This window comes from Notamacropus eugenii, chromosome 6, assembly GCF_028372415.1.
Source record: "Notamacropus eugenii isolate mMacEug1 chromosome 6, mMacEug1.pri_v2, whole genome shotgun sequence".
Taxonomy (NCBI): domain Eukaryota; kingdom Metazoa; phylum Chordata; class Mammalia; order Diprotodontia; family Macropodidae; genus Notamacropus; species Notamacropus eugenii.
In genome coordinates, this window is record NC_092877.1 from 53527937 (window position 1) to 53549064 (window position 21128).

Sequence of the window (21128 nt, forward strand, 5' to 3'; positions counted from 1 at the left end):
ATGCAGCTGTTCCATTTTTGAAGGAATTAAAGTCAATTAATGTTAATGAATGTTAAATCTGAATCCTCGTCTCATGATTTGAGTGGAGAAAAGGCTAAAATCTGACTTATTTTTTCAGCTGTTCATGGCTGCACACAATGGCAATTAGGCCCTGATGCCTCATGCCACTTTTCCCCAAAATTTTATGAAATTAAAACGACTAGAATCTTTGACCTTCGATTTTTCAAGGAACGGTGGCTAAGTGCAAGAGACAGCTGCTGAAAGCAAAATTTGAATATTTTACCAGCTTTCCCTTTTCAGATTCAATAATTCATTGGAGACGTACAACTTAAGTACTGTCCTTGCTTTCTCCCTCTTTCCTTTCCTTGCCTGTGATTGGTGTTTGAGTGAGGTTATTCATTATTTATTCTGAAAGCTTTTTTCAGAATCCCCAGGGGAGAAATTCTGTTTCCATTCCTGAAGGAAAGTGGAAGTATCAAACAAGTATGGCAGTAAACATGGGGAATATCAGAGGAGGAGAACCAGACACTTAGACAGGTGGGCTCCACACCGACAACTGCGGTTGGTTTTTTAAAATGAGAATGCACATTCCTAAAGAAAAAATACATTTTAGGTCACGGAGGCAGTTGTGAATGGGAACAGAACACTACCCTTGAGAGAATGATGCTGTATCGACAGGATATTGTCCCTATGAGCCACTGGCCTCTATCTCATCATGTCTCCTAACTAAAGAAACCATAGTATCATAGGTAATAATAGTATTTACATCATGCTTTTTAAGGTTTGTGAAGTGTTTTGCAAATGTTCTCTCATTTGGGACTCCGCCATCCTGTGAGGTATGCGTTTTCAGAATAAGAGGGGTTAAGTGAATTGACCAAAAAGTGTCTTGAGTTTTTGAGCTGAACTTAAGTCTTTAGCACTTGGACTTAGGAAGACCTGACTTCAAATTTAGCCTCAGACATTTACTAAATATGTGATCCTGGACAAGTCACTTAACCTGTCTGCCTCAGTTTCCTCATCTATTCAATGTAATTAAATTGAGTCTCCTTGTCTATTTAATTAAATAATAGCCCCTGCTTCATAGGATTGTTGTGAGGATTATATAATATTTGTAAAGAACTTAGGACAGTTCCTGGCACATATTAGGCACTTAATAAACCCTTCCTTCCTTCCTTCCTAACTTCCTTCCTTCCTTCCTTCTTTCCTCCGCCTTTCCCTCCCTCCCTCTCTCCTCAGTGTTCTCTCTACCAAGCCATCTAGCTATTATAGATGTAGAACTAGCTGGATGGGACTTTAGGTGGCATCTAGTCCAACTTTCTCATATTTAGATGGGGAAGCTAAAGCCCAGAGGAGAAAGTGAAATCCAAAATATGTAGCAAGTGAGCTTCAGTTAAGACTCAGACCTAGTTCCTCTGACTGTGAAGCAGTTGTTCCTTCTGCAAGGATCATAGGCTTTAGAGCTTGTGGAGTGGTTAAAAATAATCTATTCCAAATTCTTACCTTACAGATGAGGAAAGTAAGGATCAGAAAGGTTGACATCACGTGTCTGTGGTCATTTGTGGAAAGATCAGGGTTTGAGCCCTCTGGGTCTGGCCCCAAATCCTGTTTTTCTTCCAGGACTGTCTTCATCCCTTCAGTCATGTAGCTGGGCAGGGCTTGGGCAGCACTGGGAGAAGGGTGTGTATATGGGAGAAGAATTGTCCCTGCCCTAAAGGAAATTCATTTCAAAGTAGCACCAGCTATGGAGGGAGCAGGGAAGGGATAGATGGGTTCACCATAGATGAATTCATGATTTACAATCCACAAGATTATTAAGAATGTTATTTGAGAGCATTTTTAACCTATGACAATAACTTGAACAGAAGACTGTTGGACCCTCCCATAAACCTATCCCTTGGTGCCCCCATCAGAGGCAGGATACTGGAGATGTCTCAAGTTCATGGCTTTGGTGGTGACCTTGTTCTGTTTTGAAGATGTTGTACTTATTATATTCTTTCCTCTTGAAATAATGGAAAGCAACCTGTGGATATTGTTTCTTTTTAACTCAAAGAAACATGCTGAATTAACTCATTGAACCCTTGAGGCAGGCAGAGAAGAGCTAATGTCATCCTTGTGATAGAGGTCAGGAAGCAGACACGGAGTTGGAGTGACTTGTCAAAGACTGAGCAAATAGTAGAGCTGGACACAGAAGCTCCTGCTCCCAGCCTCCAGTGCTGTCCTCTGTATAAATCGTGGCCGCTCACTTTCCAGTATTCGATTATATAATTGGCTTCCCCTTGACTTCCTCAGAACTTGTTTCCCCCAAGTTAACTAAGGGTTGTGTTTTTAACTGATGCTACTGTCAGCAAACCAATCAAATCAAGGCGACTGGACGAACATTCTTTTCTTACAAGCCTTCTTAATTCTGTTCCCGTCAGTGTGATGGGATAATCTTTTGCAATGTTACAGATTTGGTCCAAAAAGTCTGAAAGCAGTATGGTTTTTCTGGGCACGAATATACAGATAGACAGTAATTGTACTGGTGTCACTTTATTGTTGCTCTGATTAGTTTTGTTTGGTGTATTTGATTTTTTTGAACCGTATACGATTTTATTACTATAGAGAACTCCTGGTGTGGAAACTTCTACCAATGCAGATTGACACCTGCTGTGAAATTTGTCATTGGAGAGTTTGTGTCTGAGGTGGGCCTTGGAATGCATCTTCAGTCCACAGTCAGTTTTCTATGCACTACACCATGATACCTTTCGATTTCTTATCAAACTTTTTATTGTTCATTCATTCAACAGATATTAAATGCCTGTGGCACACAAGGCATTGTGTCAGGTTAACTAGATAATAATACTTCAAATTTGTACACTGCTTAATAGCTTACAGGGTGCTTTAATGTTCATTATTCCATCAGTTTTGTTCTTACAACAACCTTGTGATGGAGGTAGGGCCAGGGATTGTTATCCCCATTTTAATAGGAGAACACTGAGGCTGAGAGAGATTAAGTGATTTGCCCAAGATTACACAGATTTTAATTGATGGAACTAAATTCTTTGGATTCCAAGTCACACTGTTTCACACATTAATTATTTGAATTGTTAGTTTTCACACACTGTAATTACTCAGGCACTATTAGCTAATTTCTTTTATGATTTATAATTTATGACTCAATTCCAGTATAAAAGTCTCTGGGTTACATTTAAAATAATTTTTTGATAGAAGTCTTTTATTTTTTAATAGTATTTTCCCCCAATTATGCATCAAAACAATTTTTAGCATTCATTTTTACAAGATTTTGAGTGGCAAATTTTTCTCCCTCCCTTCCTTCCCCCTTCCTGAAATGAGAGGCAATTTGATATAGATTACACATGTGCTGTCATATTTCCATAGTTAGTTGCAGGTGGGAAACAGATCAAAAGGAAAAAACCCACAAAAAATAATAAAGTAAATGAAAAAGTATACTTCAATCTGCATTCAGAATCCATTAGTTCTTTAACTAGATGTGGATAGCATGTTCTCTCATGAGTGTAGTTGTCTTGGATCATTGTGTTACTGAAAAGAGTTGAGTCATTCATAGCTGATCGTCATACAATGTTGCTGATACTGTGTACAATGTTTTCCTAGTTCTGCTCATTTCACTTTGTATCAGTTTGTACAAGTCTGTCCAGGTTTTACTGAAATCTGCCTGTTTATCATTTCTTATTGCATAATAGTATTCCATTACATTCATATACCACAATTTGTTCAGCCATTCCCTAATTGATGGGCATCCCCTCAATTTCCAATGTTTCGCCACCATGGAAAGGGCCGCTATAAATATTTTTTGCACATGTATGTCCTTTTCCCTTTTTTTATGATCTCTTTGGTATATAGATGTAGTAGTGCTATTGCTAGATCAAAGGTGTATGCACAGTTCGGTTGCCCTTTCGGCATAGTTCCAAATTGCTTTCCAGAATGCTTGGATTAGCTCACAATTCCACCAACAATGCATCGGTGTCCTAATTTTCCCATATCCTCTCCAACATTTTTTTCCCATATCCTGTCCAACATTTTTTTTTCTCCAACATCCTTTTTTGTCATATGAATCAGTCTGATAGATGTGAAGTGGTATCTCAGAGTTGTTTTAATTTGCATTTCTCTAATCAAAAGTGATTTAGAGCACTTCTTGATTTCTTCATCTGAAAACTGCCTGTTCATATCCTTTGACCATTTATCATTTGGGAAAAGCTTGTATTAATTCAATTCCCTATATATTTGAGAAATGAGACCTTTATCAGAGACACTTGGTATAAAGATTATTTTCCAGTGTTCTGCTTTCATTCTAATATTGGTTTCATTGGTTTTCTTTGTGCAAAAGCTTTTTAATTTAATATAATCAAAATTATTTATTTTGCGTTTGATAATGCTCTATCTCATTTGATCATGAACCTGTAATTCACTTAATCTCTCCTTTAAGAATTTGGATGCTATACTCCTTGGTGCATATATATTTAATATTGATATCATTTCATTATCTGTGGTACCTTTTAACAAGGTGTAATTTCCTTCCTTATCTCTTTTAATTGGGTCAGTTTTTCTTTTGCTTTATCTGAGATCAGGACTGCTACCCCTGCTGGGTTTTTTTTACTTCTGCTGAAACAGAATAGTTTCTAATCCAGCCCCTTACTTCTACTCTGTGTGTGTGTATGTCTCTGCTTCAAGTGTGTTTCTTGTAAAGAACATATTGTAGGATTCTGGTTTTTGATCCACTCTGCTATCCATTTCCATTTTATGGAAGAGTTCATCCCATTCACTTACAGTTATGATTATAACTGTGTTTTTCCTTCCATCTTATTTTTCCTCCTGTTTGTCCTCTCTCTCCTTTTACCCTTTCCCTCCTCACCAGTTTTTGCTTCTGTCTACCACCTCCACCATCTGCCCTTACTTCTGTCAGTCCCTCCTCCCCTTTTACTTAATTTCCTCCCCTCATAGTTCCCTGTTAGGTAAAATAGATTTCTATATTCAACTGATTATACATATTATTTCCTCTTTGAGCCAATACTGATGAAAGTAAGGTTTGACTGATGCCCATTGCCCACCCTCCCATCTTCCCTTCTACTGTAATCTATTTTTCATACCTCTTCATGTGAAATAATTTACCCTATTCTACCCCTCCCTTCCTTCTGTACCCAGTGTATTCCTCTTTCTCATCCCTTAAGTTATTTTTTTAATGTCTTTTGTTCAATTATGGTCTTCTTATGAAAGATTGAAATCCTTCTGTTTCATTGAATGACCTTTTTTTTCCCTTTGAAGTATTATGCTTAATTTCACAGGGTAGGTGATTCTTGGTTGTAGTTTTAGCTCCTTTGCCTTGCAGAATATCATGTTCCATCTCCTCCTATCCTTTAATGTTGCAGCTAAGTCCTGTGTAATCTTGATTGTGGCTCCTCGATATTTGAATTGGTTTTTTTCTGGCTACTCACAGTATTTTTTCCTTGACCTGGTATTGTATCTGTAACTTGGAAATAATATTCCTTGGAGTTTTTATTTTGAGATTACATTGTTTTTATAGCTCAGAGATGGTATTAACTCATTGTAACATAATGGATCTTATTGGCCAAGTGCATTTCAGTAGTCTGTTGTTGGCATGGAAATTTCTTTGGTAATATGGTGTGAATCTTCAAGGTGCTATCTTTTGAATTGCTTTCAAAACATGGTGAAATACATCTAACTAACATACCATTACTACAGTGGAGCTCCCTAAACTATTGTGCTTGTAGATCCATGTCATGAGGCTTTTATGTGAAGTGGTATTCTAATAAGATCCTTGTCCTATAGAATCAAATCTTTTGGATAGGAACCAAGACATATTTCCTTATTCTGAAGTCCATACTAGAGTGGGTCACAACATAATGAGGTGTTATTCTATTATCATTGTTATATATGTCATCAATATGGAGTGTATCATCCAAAGCTTGGCTACCAGAGGATAGTCTGAAGCAACTCAACATGCGATCTGCTAATGAGTATATGGTGTGCTCACATGGATGAAATTATAGTTATTTGAAGTCATGATGAATTCACATTGATGAATACTTCAGGACTAAGATTGGGTTGGATTGGGTGATCTCCAAGATCTTGACTCACAGGAGACTGTATGATTGAAGGCAAGGATAGTGCAAACTATTAAAAAGTTTAAGGCATTAAAAAGTCCTCTTCTTTGTTATTACCACTTTCAGAAACTCTGACAAGAGTGGGATCTGGTTACAAGTAGAGGCAGCATTAAAAAATTTAGAAATTTAGGAGACTTGAACCATATTCTTAGTTCCTGAGGTTCTTGTGCAAGACTCTTGGCAGAAGTTCCTAAAAAACAAGCTTGTGGGGACCCTACAAAGGCAGGTGTCAGAGTCCTGAGTACCCTTGGCTGGGAGCTGCATGACAATATTGATGTTTGAGAATATGGTCAGCTCTCAAGATGGAACCCCCATTAACCACTTTGATGGAACAGCATTTATTTCTACTCATTCCATTCATTACCTTTGGAATGGACTTCCCACTCTTTCCCATTTATTGGAATGTCCTTCCTTCCTATCTGCCTTCCTTCCTTCCTTTCTCTTTCTTCTTTTTTTTAAATCTTTATCAGCAGTCTCTGACTTTCAACAAAGGAAGGGATATACCTGAATATTTCTTACATGCGTTATACTCCCAGGATCTCTTTTCCATCATTCTAAATATGAATTCTCTAATGTCTTTTATGGCTTTTGCTCCCCCAAATGATTTCTCACACTTACTCCATTCATAGAGTTTTGTTCCCACATAAGTGAACTGATGTTCAGTAAGGCATAACTAGTAATTGAAGGTTTTCTTATATTGTTTGTATTCACATGGCTTCTTTCTATTATGACCAGAGTTACAGATAATAAGGGATGAATTTCTACTAAAACCCCTTCCATATTTATTACATATATGACATAATATATTCTTATATAATTACATATTCAATATGATCTAATATAAGATATGATCCCTTTAGGATTAATTATCTAGTGGTAAATAATGTATGAGCTCTGATGAAAGCCTTCTGTCATTCATGACTTTTATGAAATTTCTTGTATAAACTCTGTTAGGTTGTTTTCTCTGTATGTCCTATATTTTCTCCAGGAATAGTCCTCTAATTTTAGTAAAGGATGAGCTGTCAATGAAGGCTTTCCCAGATTCAATGAATTCATAGAGCTTTTCCCCTTCAAGGTCCATCTTAAGTCCTTAGTCTTCCAAGAAGTTGTTCTTGAGTCCCACAGCTCACAGGGATCCATCCCTTCTCCTAATACCTAAAGCATTTGCTGTTTGTCCTTAGAACCTAGTATCTTATCTTGTCAGTCATCTTTTCCTATGTGTATGTCTTGGCTCTCCAATGACAGAGTAAGCTTTTTAATGGACTCCTCCCATCGTTGATACCTGCCTGGGATGCCCTCCTAACTCCTCTTTGCCTTTTTGAATATTTTATTTCTTTCAAGACTCATTTCAAATAATATAATGTTATATAATATAATAATATAATGTAACCTAATATATGAAGCCTTTCCTTATCTCCAGATGTTAATGTATCCTAATTACCAGGTTTTTATTTTGCATGTACTTATCTATACATCTCCCCCAAATGGGATGGAAGCTCTTGAGGGAAGGAACTATTTTATTTTGGTCTTTGTGCCCCCAATGCCTAGCATAGTGCCTAGTATTTAGCAAAGACTTCAAAAATACTTAATTGTTCACTCTGTATCATTACCTTGCACATATTGGGCACTGAAAAAGTATTGGTTGAAGGAAAGTTTTAAACTGTTGTTCCTGGCCAAGTTCCTATGAGTGGCATCAGGCCTGATGTATGGGTCAGTGGCTGCCCTCTATCATGGTAGGGTCAGTTAGTTGGACTAACTCCATATTATCATAAAATTACAGAAAGTCTGAGTTTAGTGAGACCTCAGAGATGGCTTAATCCCACCCATACCTGAGAAACCATCTCTTTTACACCTGCCCTGATCAGTGATTATTCCAACTTCACTTGAGGACATCCACTGACAACTTTTTGTTGTTGTTAAGTTGGGGTTTTTTGGGTGTTTTTTTTCAGTTGTATCTGACTCTTTGTGACACCTTTTGGGTAAGATACTGGAGTGATCTGCCATTTCTTTCTCCAGGTCATTTTATAGATGAGGAGACTGATGCAGACAGGGTGAAGTGATTTGCCCAAGTAAGTATCTGAGGCTGTACTTGAACACAGGTCTTCTTGACTCCAGATACTTTACTAGCTGTGTGACCAAGTCACTTCACACTGTTCGCCTCTGTTCCTCATCTGTAAAATGAACTGGAGAAGGAAATGGCAAACCACTCCTGCTACTTTTTGCCTCTTTTCTCTTTGTTTTATGTTCTTCCACTATTTTCTCCTCTTCATTTCTCACCTGGCAGCACTACTTTGAGACTTCTCTGACTTGTCCACCAGACCTCATGTTGGGTACCTTCCTTGACTCTTACACCTGCGCCCTGCGCCATCCCTCCCCTCCTCCAGCTCTCCAGCTCCTTTTGGATGTTGTCTTCCCCCATGAGACTGCCGTTGAGGGCAGGAACTGTCTTCTTTTTTTCATACTTGTATCCCCAACACTTGTCACATAGTGGGCACTTAATAAATATTTATTAACAGAGTGACTAATAGTTCTCATTTGGGTCCTCTTGTGATGTTTTACTTGTACCTCTGTCTTGTATTTATTTTCTCTGTCTTTATGTGTCTTATTCCAAGTATTTCCATGTGTGGGGGGGGGTGGGGGGGGGTGTAGGTATGTGGGTGTGTCTGGGTGTATCTATATCCCATAGAAGCTCACTTTCTTCTCCTGAGCCATCTGGGTCCAGTGGCCTGATATTCATCAGGATGACTGGAGATGACCCAGGATGCAACTTGAGATCCTGACCCTTTCAGGATAAGGTCTTGTCACATTCTCACTTTGAGTGGGATACACTCATTCAATAAATAGGCTTCTTTAAGTAGTTACTCAAGGGATGGCTTCTTTAATTAAAAAAAAATCAAACTGGGAGAGGAAGACCCTCAGGGTTTCTGGGTAAAAGAGAAACAATTACTATTTAGTAATTACATTCACTCTGCGCTCACATTGCATCCTGGGCCATCTCCAGTCATCTTGATGAATATCAGGCCACTGGACCCAGATGGCTCTGGAGGAGAAAGTGAGGCTGGTGACCTTGCACAGCCCTCCCTCACTCAAATCAAAGTCAACTACAAGTCATGTCATCATCTTGATGTCATGGTCCTCTTTGAGAATGAAAGACAAACACAACACAATCCCATGGAAGCATAGAATGTCAGGTGGAAGGAAACTCAGAGATCAAGCTTGACCCCATCATCTTATAGAAGAGGAAGCAAAGGCACCAAGAAGGGAAATGACTTGGCCATTGTCTCAGTGTGCCAGCATCAGGGCTGAAACTTGCCTGGGACTTCTCTTCCATCCCTGGCTTATTCTCCACAGAACTTTGAATTGTCTTGGATGAGTTCAAATCATTAGGCACAGAGTACTGAAAGAACTGGAAGATGCCATTGCCTGGAATTACCACTCATCTTAGAAAAACAATGGAAGACAGGAGGAGTGCTGCAGAATTAGAGATGGCACATATCTCAGTTTTTAGAGGAGGGAAGGTGATTGTTTAATACTATAGGCCAAGAGTTCAACTGTGATTCCTGGCAGAACTCTAGTACTCATTGTTGAGTGGATAGTTTGTGGTTACTTAGAAAGGCAAGTGGTTATTACCACAAATCAGCATGAGTTCATCAAGAACAAGTCACATCAGGCTAACCTGATTTTCTCTTCTGAAAGATTAGGAGAAGCCATCTATGGATTTCAATGAGGAATTTAACAAAGTCTATCACATATACTTGTGAGTAAAACTGGTAGACATGACTTGTGTGATAGTTGTATAGTTTATAGATTCACAAATGATTTAATGACCTAAAGAACAGTGATAGATTTCAACTTGAAGAAGCCTCCCCTGAGTTGCCAAAGGGTTCCATCCTTAGCGTAGTCAGGTCTCTCAGGGATTTAGATGAAAGCATATATAGCATGTATATAAAATTTTAGAAATCTAAGATTTAAATCTGGAAAAGGCATTGGATTTCATGTAGTCCAACCTCCTTATTTGGCAGACAAGGAAAGTGAGGCCCATAGACTTTCTAAAGCAGAGCCAGGATTGAAGACCAGGTCCTGTAGCATAATGACTTGCACATGAGGACACTTAACATGAATTGAATTGAACTGCAGAGGAGCTAATTAATGTAGACTGAGGCATGAATACTTGATAATGGTATACTGTTAATCCTTCTTTCACCATCCAAGGATCTGTATTTTAGTTTGGGACACAATCAAAAGGAATGACTCTCTAATAATTGAATTTTAGGTACCATAACAAGCCGATAAGGAAGATGTTTGGGGGCAGGAAAACCTTCTAAGTGTCACTCAAATCATATATACCATATAGCTCTCATAGAATACTATCATATTAGACCCAAAAAGGATCTTACAGATCAGATACTCTAATCCTTTAATTATGCAGTGGAAGAAACTAAATCCCAGAAACGGAAACTAACTTGCCCAAAGTTGTATGACTAGTCTAGCTTGTGAAATTAGACATCCTGGTCAACCTGGGAAGTTTTTCAGTATATAAACCAATGTTGCCACTGAATTCAGAGAACTTTCTTAGCTGAAGAGCTTAGGAGCAGAGTTTTCTTGTTCTCTTCTCTCATCCTATGTCATCCTAGGACTCTCTCAAAACCATAGACCATCAAAGGTAAAAAGTATTTTAGGGATCATCTAATACAAAGTCTTCATTTCACAGATGGAAACTAAGTTCCAGAGAGGGGAAATAATTGCTCTCAGGTCTCCTGATTCCCAATCTAGAGTTCTTTTCTGTTAGGCTATGGTAGGCATAAAGAAAAGAATATGTGATAAGTGTGTAAATCTGGAGCCAGATCAGATAATGCCACACACTGGGAAATTTTACAGATTGTACACAGAGTTCAAAGACTTCTCTTGACCATATTGATTTTAAGTAAATCAAAAAATTGTCACAAACCTTCCTTTCATTCCTCAGAACTGTATGAACCTGGGAAAGCCCTCTCAGAATCTAGAACCTAGCAACATCTGTCTTCATGCCTTTAGCCTCCCCATTCTGGGTCCTTTTCCTAGATCTTACATGTCCCTTCCACCCAACTTCAGGAGAGTTGACTAGTGTCCTTCTGGATCTTCCTACCAATCCCTTACCTTAACCTGCTCACATATCCTTAATTCACGTAGCGCAGCTTAGGATATTATTATTTTCATTGGTCTTTTCATTTTAATAGATATTGGATGGTTTTATCTAAAGAAAAAGAACCCTCATTTTGGCATTTCAGACAACTGCCCATAGATGAAAGAGATTTCAGGAGGCAGAGGAGAATTTTAAGAGACTCTGAAATTGTCCTATTTAAGTAGTAAACTATTCTCTTATATTTAAAGATAATGCTGTGGAGAATTGAGGCAGGACCTATTCCTAGGAGCCTGGTGGTGGTGTGAAAGTGACCCTGACCTCTCCATTGCTATGACAGCCCACCGCAAATTCTAGTGGGTCTTTTCAGGCTAGAATGACATCAGACTGTATGTCTGTTTTCTGAAGTCCAGGGGCTCATCACCAGCTTGGTTGCATTTTTCAGCCATAGCAACTCACAGAGACTGTTTACTAAGATGTAGGAGGCATGCTGTATGTTGGGGGAGGGAGAGCCCCCATCTACATAGTCACAACTCCTTGAAATATTGAAATTCTGAGTTCTGATGCCTTGGTTTTGGTTTTGGTTTTTTAAAGGCCTAACTTAATTCAGAACCCAGAGCCTGACATCCTTTTAAGTCTAACCTAGTTCAGGACCCTGAGCCCCACCTACTTTAGATCCCATAAACCTGATTTCTTTTAAGGCTTATCCCTAATTTTTTCCAGATGGGTGCCTGCTGTTCTTTGCAGCTGCTGTGGACTTTCCTGACTTGTGTGCTGCTGGCATCAGATGTCCATGTGATTTTTTTGTTTCCTTTTTCAATGGAAGACACAGGGACCCAGCCGGGTTCCCTGGGCAGAGAGGTGTGAAAAGCTCGCCTGAGATATTTGTGTGTGTCCCATGCATATGTTATCACGCTTCACTGTTGTGTGTCTTTCGTTGCAGGAAATTAAAATGCATGACTGATAGCGAGTCTGTTCCACCCGACTGGCCTTATTATATAACCATTGATAGAATACTGTCCAAAGTCACTGAATACAATGACGTGAAACTGCAGGAGAGCCAGCAGCCCGGGCCTTCCACGTCCCAGACCGAGGCGTCCCTGTCGCCATCTGCTAAGTCCACCCCTCTGTACTTACCGTATAACCAGTATTCATATGAAGGAAGGGAAGAGTGCTACGAGGATGACCGCTCAGAGAGCTCCTCCAGCTTACTCTCTTTTAAGTTAAGGTAGTGTTTGCATTTATTCCTTTTCCAAACCTCCCCTCGTAATGGGGCCGCGGTGGGCCGGGGTGGGGGGCCTTCCCAGCCATCTCTGCCCCATGTTGCTGAGCCACTCCGTCCACTGCCTCTTCCCCACCAGCCCCTCGGTTTGGTAGAGTAGGAAGTGATGTGAAGTCAGAAAATCTGAATTCAGGCTACAGTACTGTGGCCCTGGGCAAGCTATTTAACCCGTCTGAGCCTCGGTTTCCCCATTTATGAAAGGAAGGAATTGAACTAGATCTCTAACATATCTTCCTGCTTAACTATCCTAGGAATCACCTTCCATCCATAGAGGGAAAGTGTCAGCGTCAAGGTCCAAAGCCCTGCATTTTAGTCTTGACTGGGCCCCCTGTTAGACAAGTCACTTTGTAAGAGCCCCAGTTTCCCCATCTGTAAAACGGGGCTGCTAATATCTATTCTGCCCACCCTACGGTTGTGGCATGAGGATCAGATGAGATGATACATGTACTTTGTCAACTATCATCAATGTATTTATTTCTCTGTCATTACTGTCTGGAAAGCCCTGGTAAATTTCTCTTTGTGTCATGTAATTCCCATCTTAGGTCTGGGCACGAGATAGGCAAGTGAGAGAGTTAAGGCTCAGGGCTTCCCTACAAGGGAAAGATGAAGACTAAGAGGGACCTTAATCAAGGCCCATAAAACCCCAAAAAGGATAAATAAAGTGGGGTGGACGGACAAGAGCTTGTCCTACTTCACGCCTTGAGTAGTAGTAACCTAAGGAACTCATTGCCCTCCCCCAGCTCCCACAAGAGGTTCAAAAGCTCTGGTACACAGAGATATAGGTTGCCCAGGTCAGATTTATAAGAGGAAGTAAGATGTTCAGGGGCAGAGCTAACCTGTCCTGAGCCCGTGATGTCAGAGAGGATAACCACATAACCTGGGGCTGGAAGGACTCAGGCATCTGACCCCACCCCTGAGAGCCTTGAGTTGGCTTGTTTGGTGAATGGAAAGACAGGAGAATCCTTAAGATATGCTATAATATTCACTAAGTACTTCCTATGGACAAGGCCCTAGGCACTGTGGGTGCATAAGAATAAACTGTAGTTACTCTTCCTCCTCCTCCTTCATGGCCCATACTCTCAAAACAGTTTTCAGTCTTGTAGAAGGGATAAGACTCATTTATGTGAACTATACAGGACAGAAAATGGAAGTACAACTTTTGAAGTGCAGTGTATCGTGTTATTGAGAACAGAGAAAGAAGAGAGAGGTCACTTCTAGTTTGGGGTCAAGAAAATTTCATGTGAAAAAGGAATCATTTCGACTGAGCCTTGAAGACAGAAACTGGACAGAGGTGGTCGGAAGGGTAGTCCAAGCAATGGTGATGTCATATGAAAAGGAATGGATAAAGTGCAGAACATAACTCACAGAGGGTAATCCAGTTTGGCTGAGACTTTGGGTTCATGAAAGGATGTAGGAGATAATCCTAGAAAGGCAGGATGGGCCCATATTGTGAAAAGGCTTTAATGCAATGTTACAAATATCAGCTCTTCTCTGAACCCAAATCCATAGGTTCAGACACAGAAAGATGAGATAAACTCCTCATTGGTCAATGGGATTTGAAAGAGTCTTACCCTTGTCCCTCTCTGCAAGATTGCTGGGATGTCTCTGTGGGGATCAATGAGTCATAAGATCTAGTTCTGAATCCTAGCTCTCTCATTTACAACCTGTGAGGCTATTAGGCAAAATGATCTTTAAATTCCCTTCCAGATCTAATGATGGATCTGTCTATCTCTCTTCTCCCCTCCCCTCCTTCTCTTCTCTTCTCTTTTCCTCTCCTCCCCTCTCTTTCTCTGTCTCTTTATATGTATGTGTGTGTGTATGTATGTATGTATCCATCCATCCATCCATCTATCCATCCATCCATCTGTCTATCCATCTACCCACCCAAGTCATCAAGTCTTTACTGAGGATCTCCTTTGTGCTATGCCTAGCCCAGGAGGAGGGACTGTGAAGGACACAGAAAGAGAAACCCATAGTCTAATTGGGGAAACAAGACACATAGTACAATCAGAGAATACTATAAGGCAGAACAAAATCCAGCACCAAGCAGCAGTACATCACAAATTCTAAGTGCTAGGACATTGGCTAATGAAAGAGGAGAAAGGGGGAAGAAGAGAGAGTTGGTTAAACTGTGGTTTAAAAAAAGAGAAAGGGGCCTGGATTTCAGATGGGTCTTTCAATTCAACTTGTGAATATCCAATGTGTTTCCCTGGTTTGGGAGTCTCCAGGGCTCCCCAGCCTCCTGCTGAATGAATGATCAGATGTTTGCCTGTTCCCTGTCCTTCCATTTCATCTTATGCTAGAAACAGGGCGAAGAGTAACTCTTTCATTCCTGTTAAAACAATGATGTTGACATTCTAGACAGTATAGATCAATTTTGTTTTGTCCATTTCCCACTCATTTAGTTAGCCTGGCATCAAGGAGACTTGGAGACATACATGCATCTTGTCTAATTTCTTTGGGGATATGTGGTAGAGAGCTCTTTCAAGCTTGGTGTTTGCTCAGTGGCTACAGCTGAACCAGCAACTACCCTGGACCACCCTGCTGTGACAAGAGGGCAGGGGGGGTTGTGGGTGACAAGTGGGATATGGATACTAACAGTCTTTCTCCCTCTTCTCCCACTTCCCAACCTCAAATCATAGGATCAGAGACTTTAGAAGTTAGAGTCTTAGAAATTAGTTCAACCTTATGAATGAGGAAACTGCCTCAGTGTAACAAAGACAGGTCTGCTGTCTGAGGTGCTGAGGACAAGTACTCCTTGAAGACCAACTATTCTTAGAACTCCGGCTCACTGTACTATCATTTTGAGGTTTTGGCTTTTTGAAAGGGAGGTGCCAGATCTGGAGCTGACTAGGAATGATCCTTGGCCAAATCATGAAACCACCTTTGAAATTTGGCAGCAGTGCTTCCTTTCCCTGTTCAGTTTCTGACCTCACCTGTTGCCTATATACTCCCCTCTTAAAGCCCTCTATGTCCCCAGGGAACCTTATTCCCTTTACTCCCTCCCCTCCCAGAGCTGTTGGTCTGATATTTCTTGTCTTGGATTACACTTTGCTCTTTTGCACTGATCGTGGATTATTTTGAAAACTAAACTGGGATTGAATTTAATGCAGATCAGTATAAACCTCTACGCTGGTGAGGACAATAGGTAAGGCAGTGATTCTCTGATGGTGGAATTTAAGTTGATACCAGTCCTTAAAAAGTTCCGAGTCAGAAAACCAACTTCCCAAGTACCAAATGGGGAAGATGTGAATAAAAATGTGGGCTATCATAACCCCCAAAACTAATGTGATATGAAACTGCATTAAAAGAAGCATTGAATCCAGGTTGTAGGAACATTCTGTCTGACCCATTCAGACTACATTTGGGGTATTGTATTATATTCTCGGCACCTTGCTTTAGGAAAGGAATCAATAGGCTTGAAGTGTCCAAGGGAAAGTGACTAGGATGGGGAAGGGTTTTGACATCAAGCTACATGAGGTTCAGCTGAAGGAACTGGAGACATTTAATTTGAAAAAGCAAAGACTTAATGGAAATATGGTAGTTGTCTTCAAGGATTAGAAGGCTTGTCATATGAAAGTGGAATTGAACTGTTTCTGTTTGGCTCTAGAAGGCTTAACAGAGTGGCAGATTTAAGCTGGACATTGGGAAAATCTTTTGAACAGTTAGAGCTATTGAAAAGTACAATGTATTGCCTCAGGAGGTAGTAAATTTTCAAAAAAGACTTGGTAATCCACTGTCCAGCCTTTTGTGGAGAAGATTCTTATTCAGATACAAGTTAGAGCAGATGTCTCTGAGGTCCCTGTTGTTGAAAGACTAGGTTTAAAGAGTGGTGAATCAAGGCCATGCTGGAAGGAGGTCCTTAACAGAGTGTCACTGGGCTTTGTCCTTGTCTTTATCTACGCCGGAGGAGGAGAAGACGTCTTCTCGTATTTCTTCTTTGGGGACAAGCTTATTTGTGATAGTTTCTCAACATCCATTTTCAATTTGTTTGTGGCTGATATTCAGCTAGTATTTGAAATGACAGAAAGGGAATATAAAAAGATCTCAGAAAGCTAGAAGGGATAGGTTCAAGCTGTTGAAATTAATAAAAAAATTTATAAGGATAAAATTTTAAGTCCTTAAAAAATCAATTAAAGTATAATACAGGAGTAGAAAACAGTTTGTGTGGAAAAAATGAAAACAAAGCAAAACAAACCTTGAGAGTTTTATGGGATTGTAAATTCAATAATAGCCAATAGTATGAGTTGGCAGCCAATGAAACATGACCTTGAGGCACATTAATAATGTTCTACCTAGTATCCAGTTTCACAGTGTCCCAGATGAGGCAGGTAATAGCCCTGCTGTCCTCCAGAAGAGCATGTGAGGATCACTTGGAGGAACAGGAGATGTTTACCTGGAGGAGAAACAGCATAGGAGGGAGGGAACTTAATAGTGGTTTTCAAGTATTTGAAAGGCTATCATGTGAAAAAGGAATTCCAATTATTTTACTTGAACTCAGAAGGCAGAAGTAAGATCAATGAAGGACAGGTTTAGAGAGAGTCTGAAAACTTTCTGGCAGAGTTTTCCAAGAATGTAATAAGGGCTATCTTTGGAGGACAAGCATTTGAATTCAAACTATGCTACTTGGATGATTGGGGAAGTCCCTTAATCTTTGGGGGCTTTAGTTTCCTCATTGGTGAAATGAGTTGGACTAGATGACCTCGGTCCTTTCCAGTTTTAACTCTAATGACTGACTGAGTTTCCCATCCCTGCAGGTTTTCAGGTGAATATGAGATACCCACTTGTCAGGGATGTAAAAAATTTTCATTCAGGTACCAGATGAACTGGATGATCTGAGGTGCCAAGTCTGAGGTCCCATGAGCCTTTTGGTTACCGATACATTTTAGTTATGCCTCCCCAGACCTTGCCTTATTATGAGTGAATAAAACTTCCCAATATCTAGGAAAGGCAGCTTGGATTTGGTCAGTATTAAAGGTGTTCTATCTGGTTGCCACTCTCTGTGGATTTTGACCATAAGAATAGTTTCTAGCCAAGTAAGTTTCACATTATTCCCTTAGATGAAAGGCACAGAATTATATAATCTAAAAAGGAAAAGAAAAAATGTTCTCTGTAGCATGCTGCAAATGAACTGGGAACCTTGTTTCCTTGATGAGAAGAATAATGATTTAATAAACTATGCAAACAGAAAAGAAGATATAGAGCATGGGGATCCTCTGGGTAAATGTTTGCTCTTGGAGACATGGCTGCTGTGGAGAGGAGAGTTAGCCCTGAGAAGGTTCTCTTCTGGTCCTGGAACCAACATGAGATGAATTGCTCTTAGCTTATCTCCCAGGTGGAATCCTGGAGGCATGGCTTGCCTTTTCAGCCTCCCTGAACACCTGGCTGATGCTGACTGTTGTTGAAAAGGACAGTCCTCTCCCAGAGCTGGGAGTCAGTACATATCAGGGACTTTTGGGAATCTCTGTGGAGTTTGGTGGGGGGTAAAGTAGGAGCGAAATAGCAGAATTAACGCCTGCTAAATGAAATCGGTGATGTTTGTCTTTAACTACCTTTCCCCAACTACCCTTCCAACTTCATTCTTGTCTTTTCTCGTTTCCCCCTGCCTTGCCCTATCAGGTCCATATCTATGGCCCAGCCCCTAGCTCTCAGTTTATTCTGCCTTTCAGATAAATGGCCTGGAATAGAGGAGGGAATGCTGCACCCAGAAAGAATGAGTCACAGTCTGGGAATATAAGGATGAGGAGACATGGGAGAAAAGAGAGATTTGGTCGTTGTCACAAGAGGTAGTACTGGGGACAGAAAGTGGACTTCTGGTCCAATTTATGATCTTGGGAAATTCCTATCCCTTCTTCAGGCCTCAGTTTCCTCTATAAAGTAAAGATGTTAATCTAGCTTACATTTTTTGATTTTATGATCTCACAGTTTACCATTTCAGAGACCCGTGTGCTAAGCAATAAATCAACTAGACACCTAGGAGGCCTTCGCACCACCCAATCAGAAGGGCTCATTCAAGTACAATAGTGATAAAATTTAGGTATGTAATAGCTTCTTCCCCACTACTTTAGAGAGAGTTAAAAAAAATTTGTTTGGTAAATCTTTCCACTTTGATCTATTCCTGTCCTTCTTTCCTCTTTTCTCCTTATCTCTGTTAATTCTTCGACTTATATCATTATTTAAGAGAATAAATCTTACACCTTATTAATGATTTTAGAAGTTCCTCATCTTGGATACGATCAGGAAGGGATTTTTAAAATTTTCAAAATTATTGCTATTTTCATAATCCTTGGGCAAATCCTGCCCTGCTGTGCCTTCAGCAAGGGTCATAGAGTATTTGATCCATAAGCTGTGGTCATTCAGCATCTGCCTAATAGCAGAGAAAGTTTAAAGAGTAGAATATAGGTTTAGTTTCTAGGGATAGGGAAGGAGACAGAGGGTCATCTAGTAAAGTAGAATCTTTTAGTTATCATAGTCCAATGCCATAACTAGTGCAGTAACTCCAGCATTTCTAGTAATAGTGTACAGCTTCTGCTAAAAAAATACTTTCAGTGATGAGGAACTTACTACCTTACATGGCAGCAACCTATTCTCTTTCCTAAGTACTCCCATTATGTGCAAGTTTTCCCTTGAGTGGAAGGGAAATCTATATCTTTTTAACTTTTACTCTTTTCTCCTAGTTTTGTGGTGTGGTGATATGCAAAATAAATCTAGCCGTTTTTTTTTTTTTTTCCAAAAATATAGCCCTTAATTCCCTATAAGACTACTGCTCTCTAGGCTATCCATCCCTAATTTCACATATAAAGAACTAGGTTAAGGCATTTGAATGATTTAGGTAAGTTTAGAAAATTTTACTTCTGTGTCTAATGGAGATATTGAGTCTTCACTATAGTGCATCTAACTTGTCACAAAATAAATACGTATGTAATATGGAGGATTGAATTTTCTATCATTTAAACATGTGCATTTTAAAAAATTTATTTTTTCCCCAAGATTACTCATAAAAACCATTTTTAACATTTATCTTTAAAAATTTTTCAGTTCCAAATTTTTTCCTTCCTTCCTCCCCTTCTCCCCCTATTGAAAAGGCAAGCCATTGGATATAGGTTATGCATATGCAGTCATGTAAAACATATTTCCATGTTAGTCATGTGGTGAAAGAAAATACAGGCCAAAAAAACCAAGAAAAAGAAAAAGTATATTTCAATCTGCATTTAGACTCCATCAGTTCTTTCTGTAGAAATACATCATACATCATTTTTCATCATAAGTCCTTCGGAATTGTCTTGGACCATTGTATTGCTGAGAATAACTAAGTCTTTCACAACGTGATCATCACACAATATTGCAGTTACTGTAGACAGTGGTCTCCTTCTTCCACTCGTTTCATTTTGCATCAGTTCACGTAAGTCTTTCTAGGTCTTTCTGAGAGCTCCCTGCTCGTCACTTCTTATAGCACAATAGCATTCTATCACAATCATATACAATAACTTGTTCAATCATCCCCCAATTCATAGACATCCCTTCAATTTCCAATTCTTTGCCACCACTAAAAGAGCTGCTATGAATATTTATGTACATATAGGTCCTTTTCATTTTTTTTGTCTCTTTGGGATACAGACATGGTCATGTTATTGCTGGACAAAGAGTATGTGTGGGCAGAGTTCCAAATTGTTTTCCTACTTTTACTCTCTTAGGACAACCAAAATAAATCTAAACCTTCTTGCATAATAGCAGGTCTTCAAATACTTTAATTAATTGAAATTATAAATTTAATCAATGACAAAAACAATAAAAAACATACAAAGCAAGAGGGGAAATCATACCTACTCCCTTGAATTTATAAGAAAAACTATATGAAATCCTGACTTCTTTGGCCCTAGCATCTTTCCCTACTTGTCCTTCTAAAAAATAGTTGTAGCCAGTGAGTGTTCAGTTCTGATTCTGCTGATTTCACTCTGAAGGGCCTTATATAGTTCTTTAGATACTTGAAGATTGCTGTCATGTCTACTACATGTCTTCTCCATGATAAACATCCCCAGCAGACCCCCCACCATCTTGCTTGCCCCCCTATGGATGTTTTTCAGGTTGTCATTATCTGTCCTAACATGTGGCCCCCAGAATCGAATATAACACTTCTGAATATATCTCCTCCCTTATTCTGAGCACTATGGTTCTCTTAATGCAAGTTAAAGTTATGCTTTAGTTTTTTTGGTGCCATAGTCATAAACTTTCTAGTCTCCTTCCTTTTTTCACAAGCACCGTAGTCTCATCATACCTCCTTTATCCTATACATGTATGGATTCCTTTTTGAGCCCAATTGCAGGTCTTTACATTTGGCTGCATTGTTTCATTTTACTTTTGGTCCATCACTTTAATCGGTAGAAATCTTTTTGCACCTTGTATATGTTGTTCATTATGTCAGCTATCTGTATCAGCTCTGTGCTATCTACAAATTTAATAAGTATGCCATCTATGCCTTCATCCTGTTCACATATAAAAGTATTGAATAGTGCAGGATCAAGGTCCAATCAATGAAACTCTCCACTAGAGTTCCACTCACATTAATGTTGACCTGGTAAAGAATTCT

The 21128-nt window shown here is 39.6% G+C and overlaps 1 protein-coding gene across 1 annotated transcript in view; it reads left to right on the forward strand.

Annotated features, from left to right (window-relative positions):
- Positions 1 to 21128, forward strand: part of MSANTD1 (Myb/SANT DNA binding domain containing 1) — a 66904-nt gene that overhangs the window by 35944 nt on the left and 9832 nt on the right. Inside the window, exon 3 of the mRNA XM_072620072.1 lies at positions 12203 to 12487. Within this exon, the coding sequence (XP_072476173.1) occupies positions 12203 to 12487 (285 nt within the window). The remainder of the gene's footprint in view (positions 1 to 12202; positions 12488 to 21128) is intronic.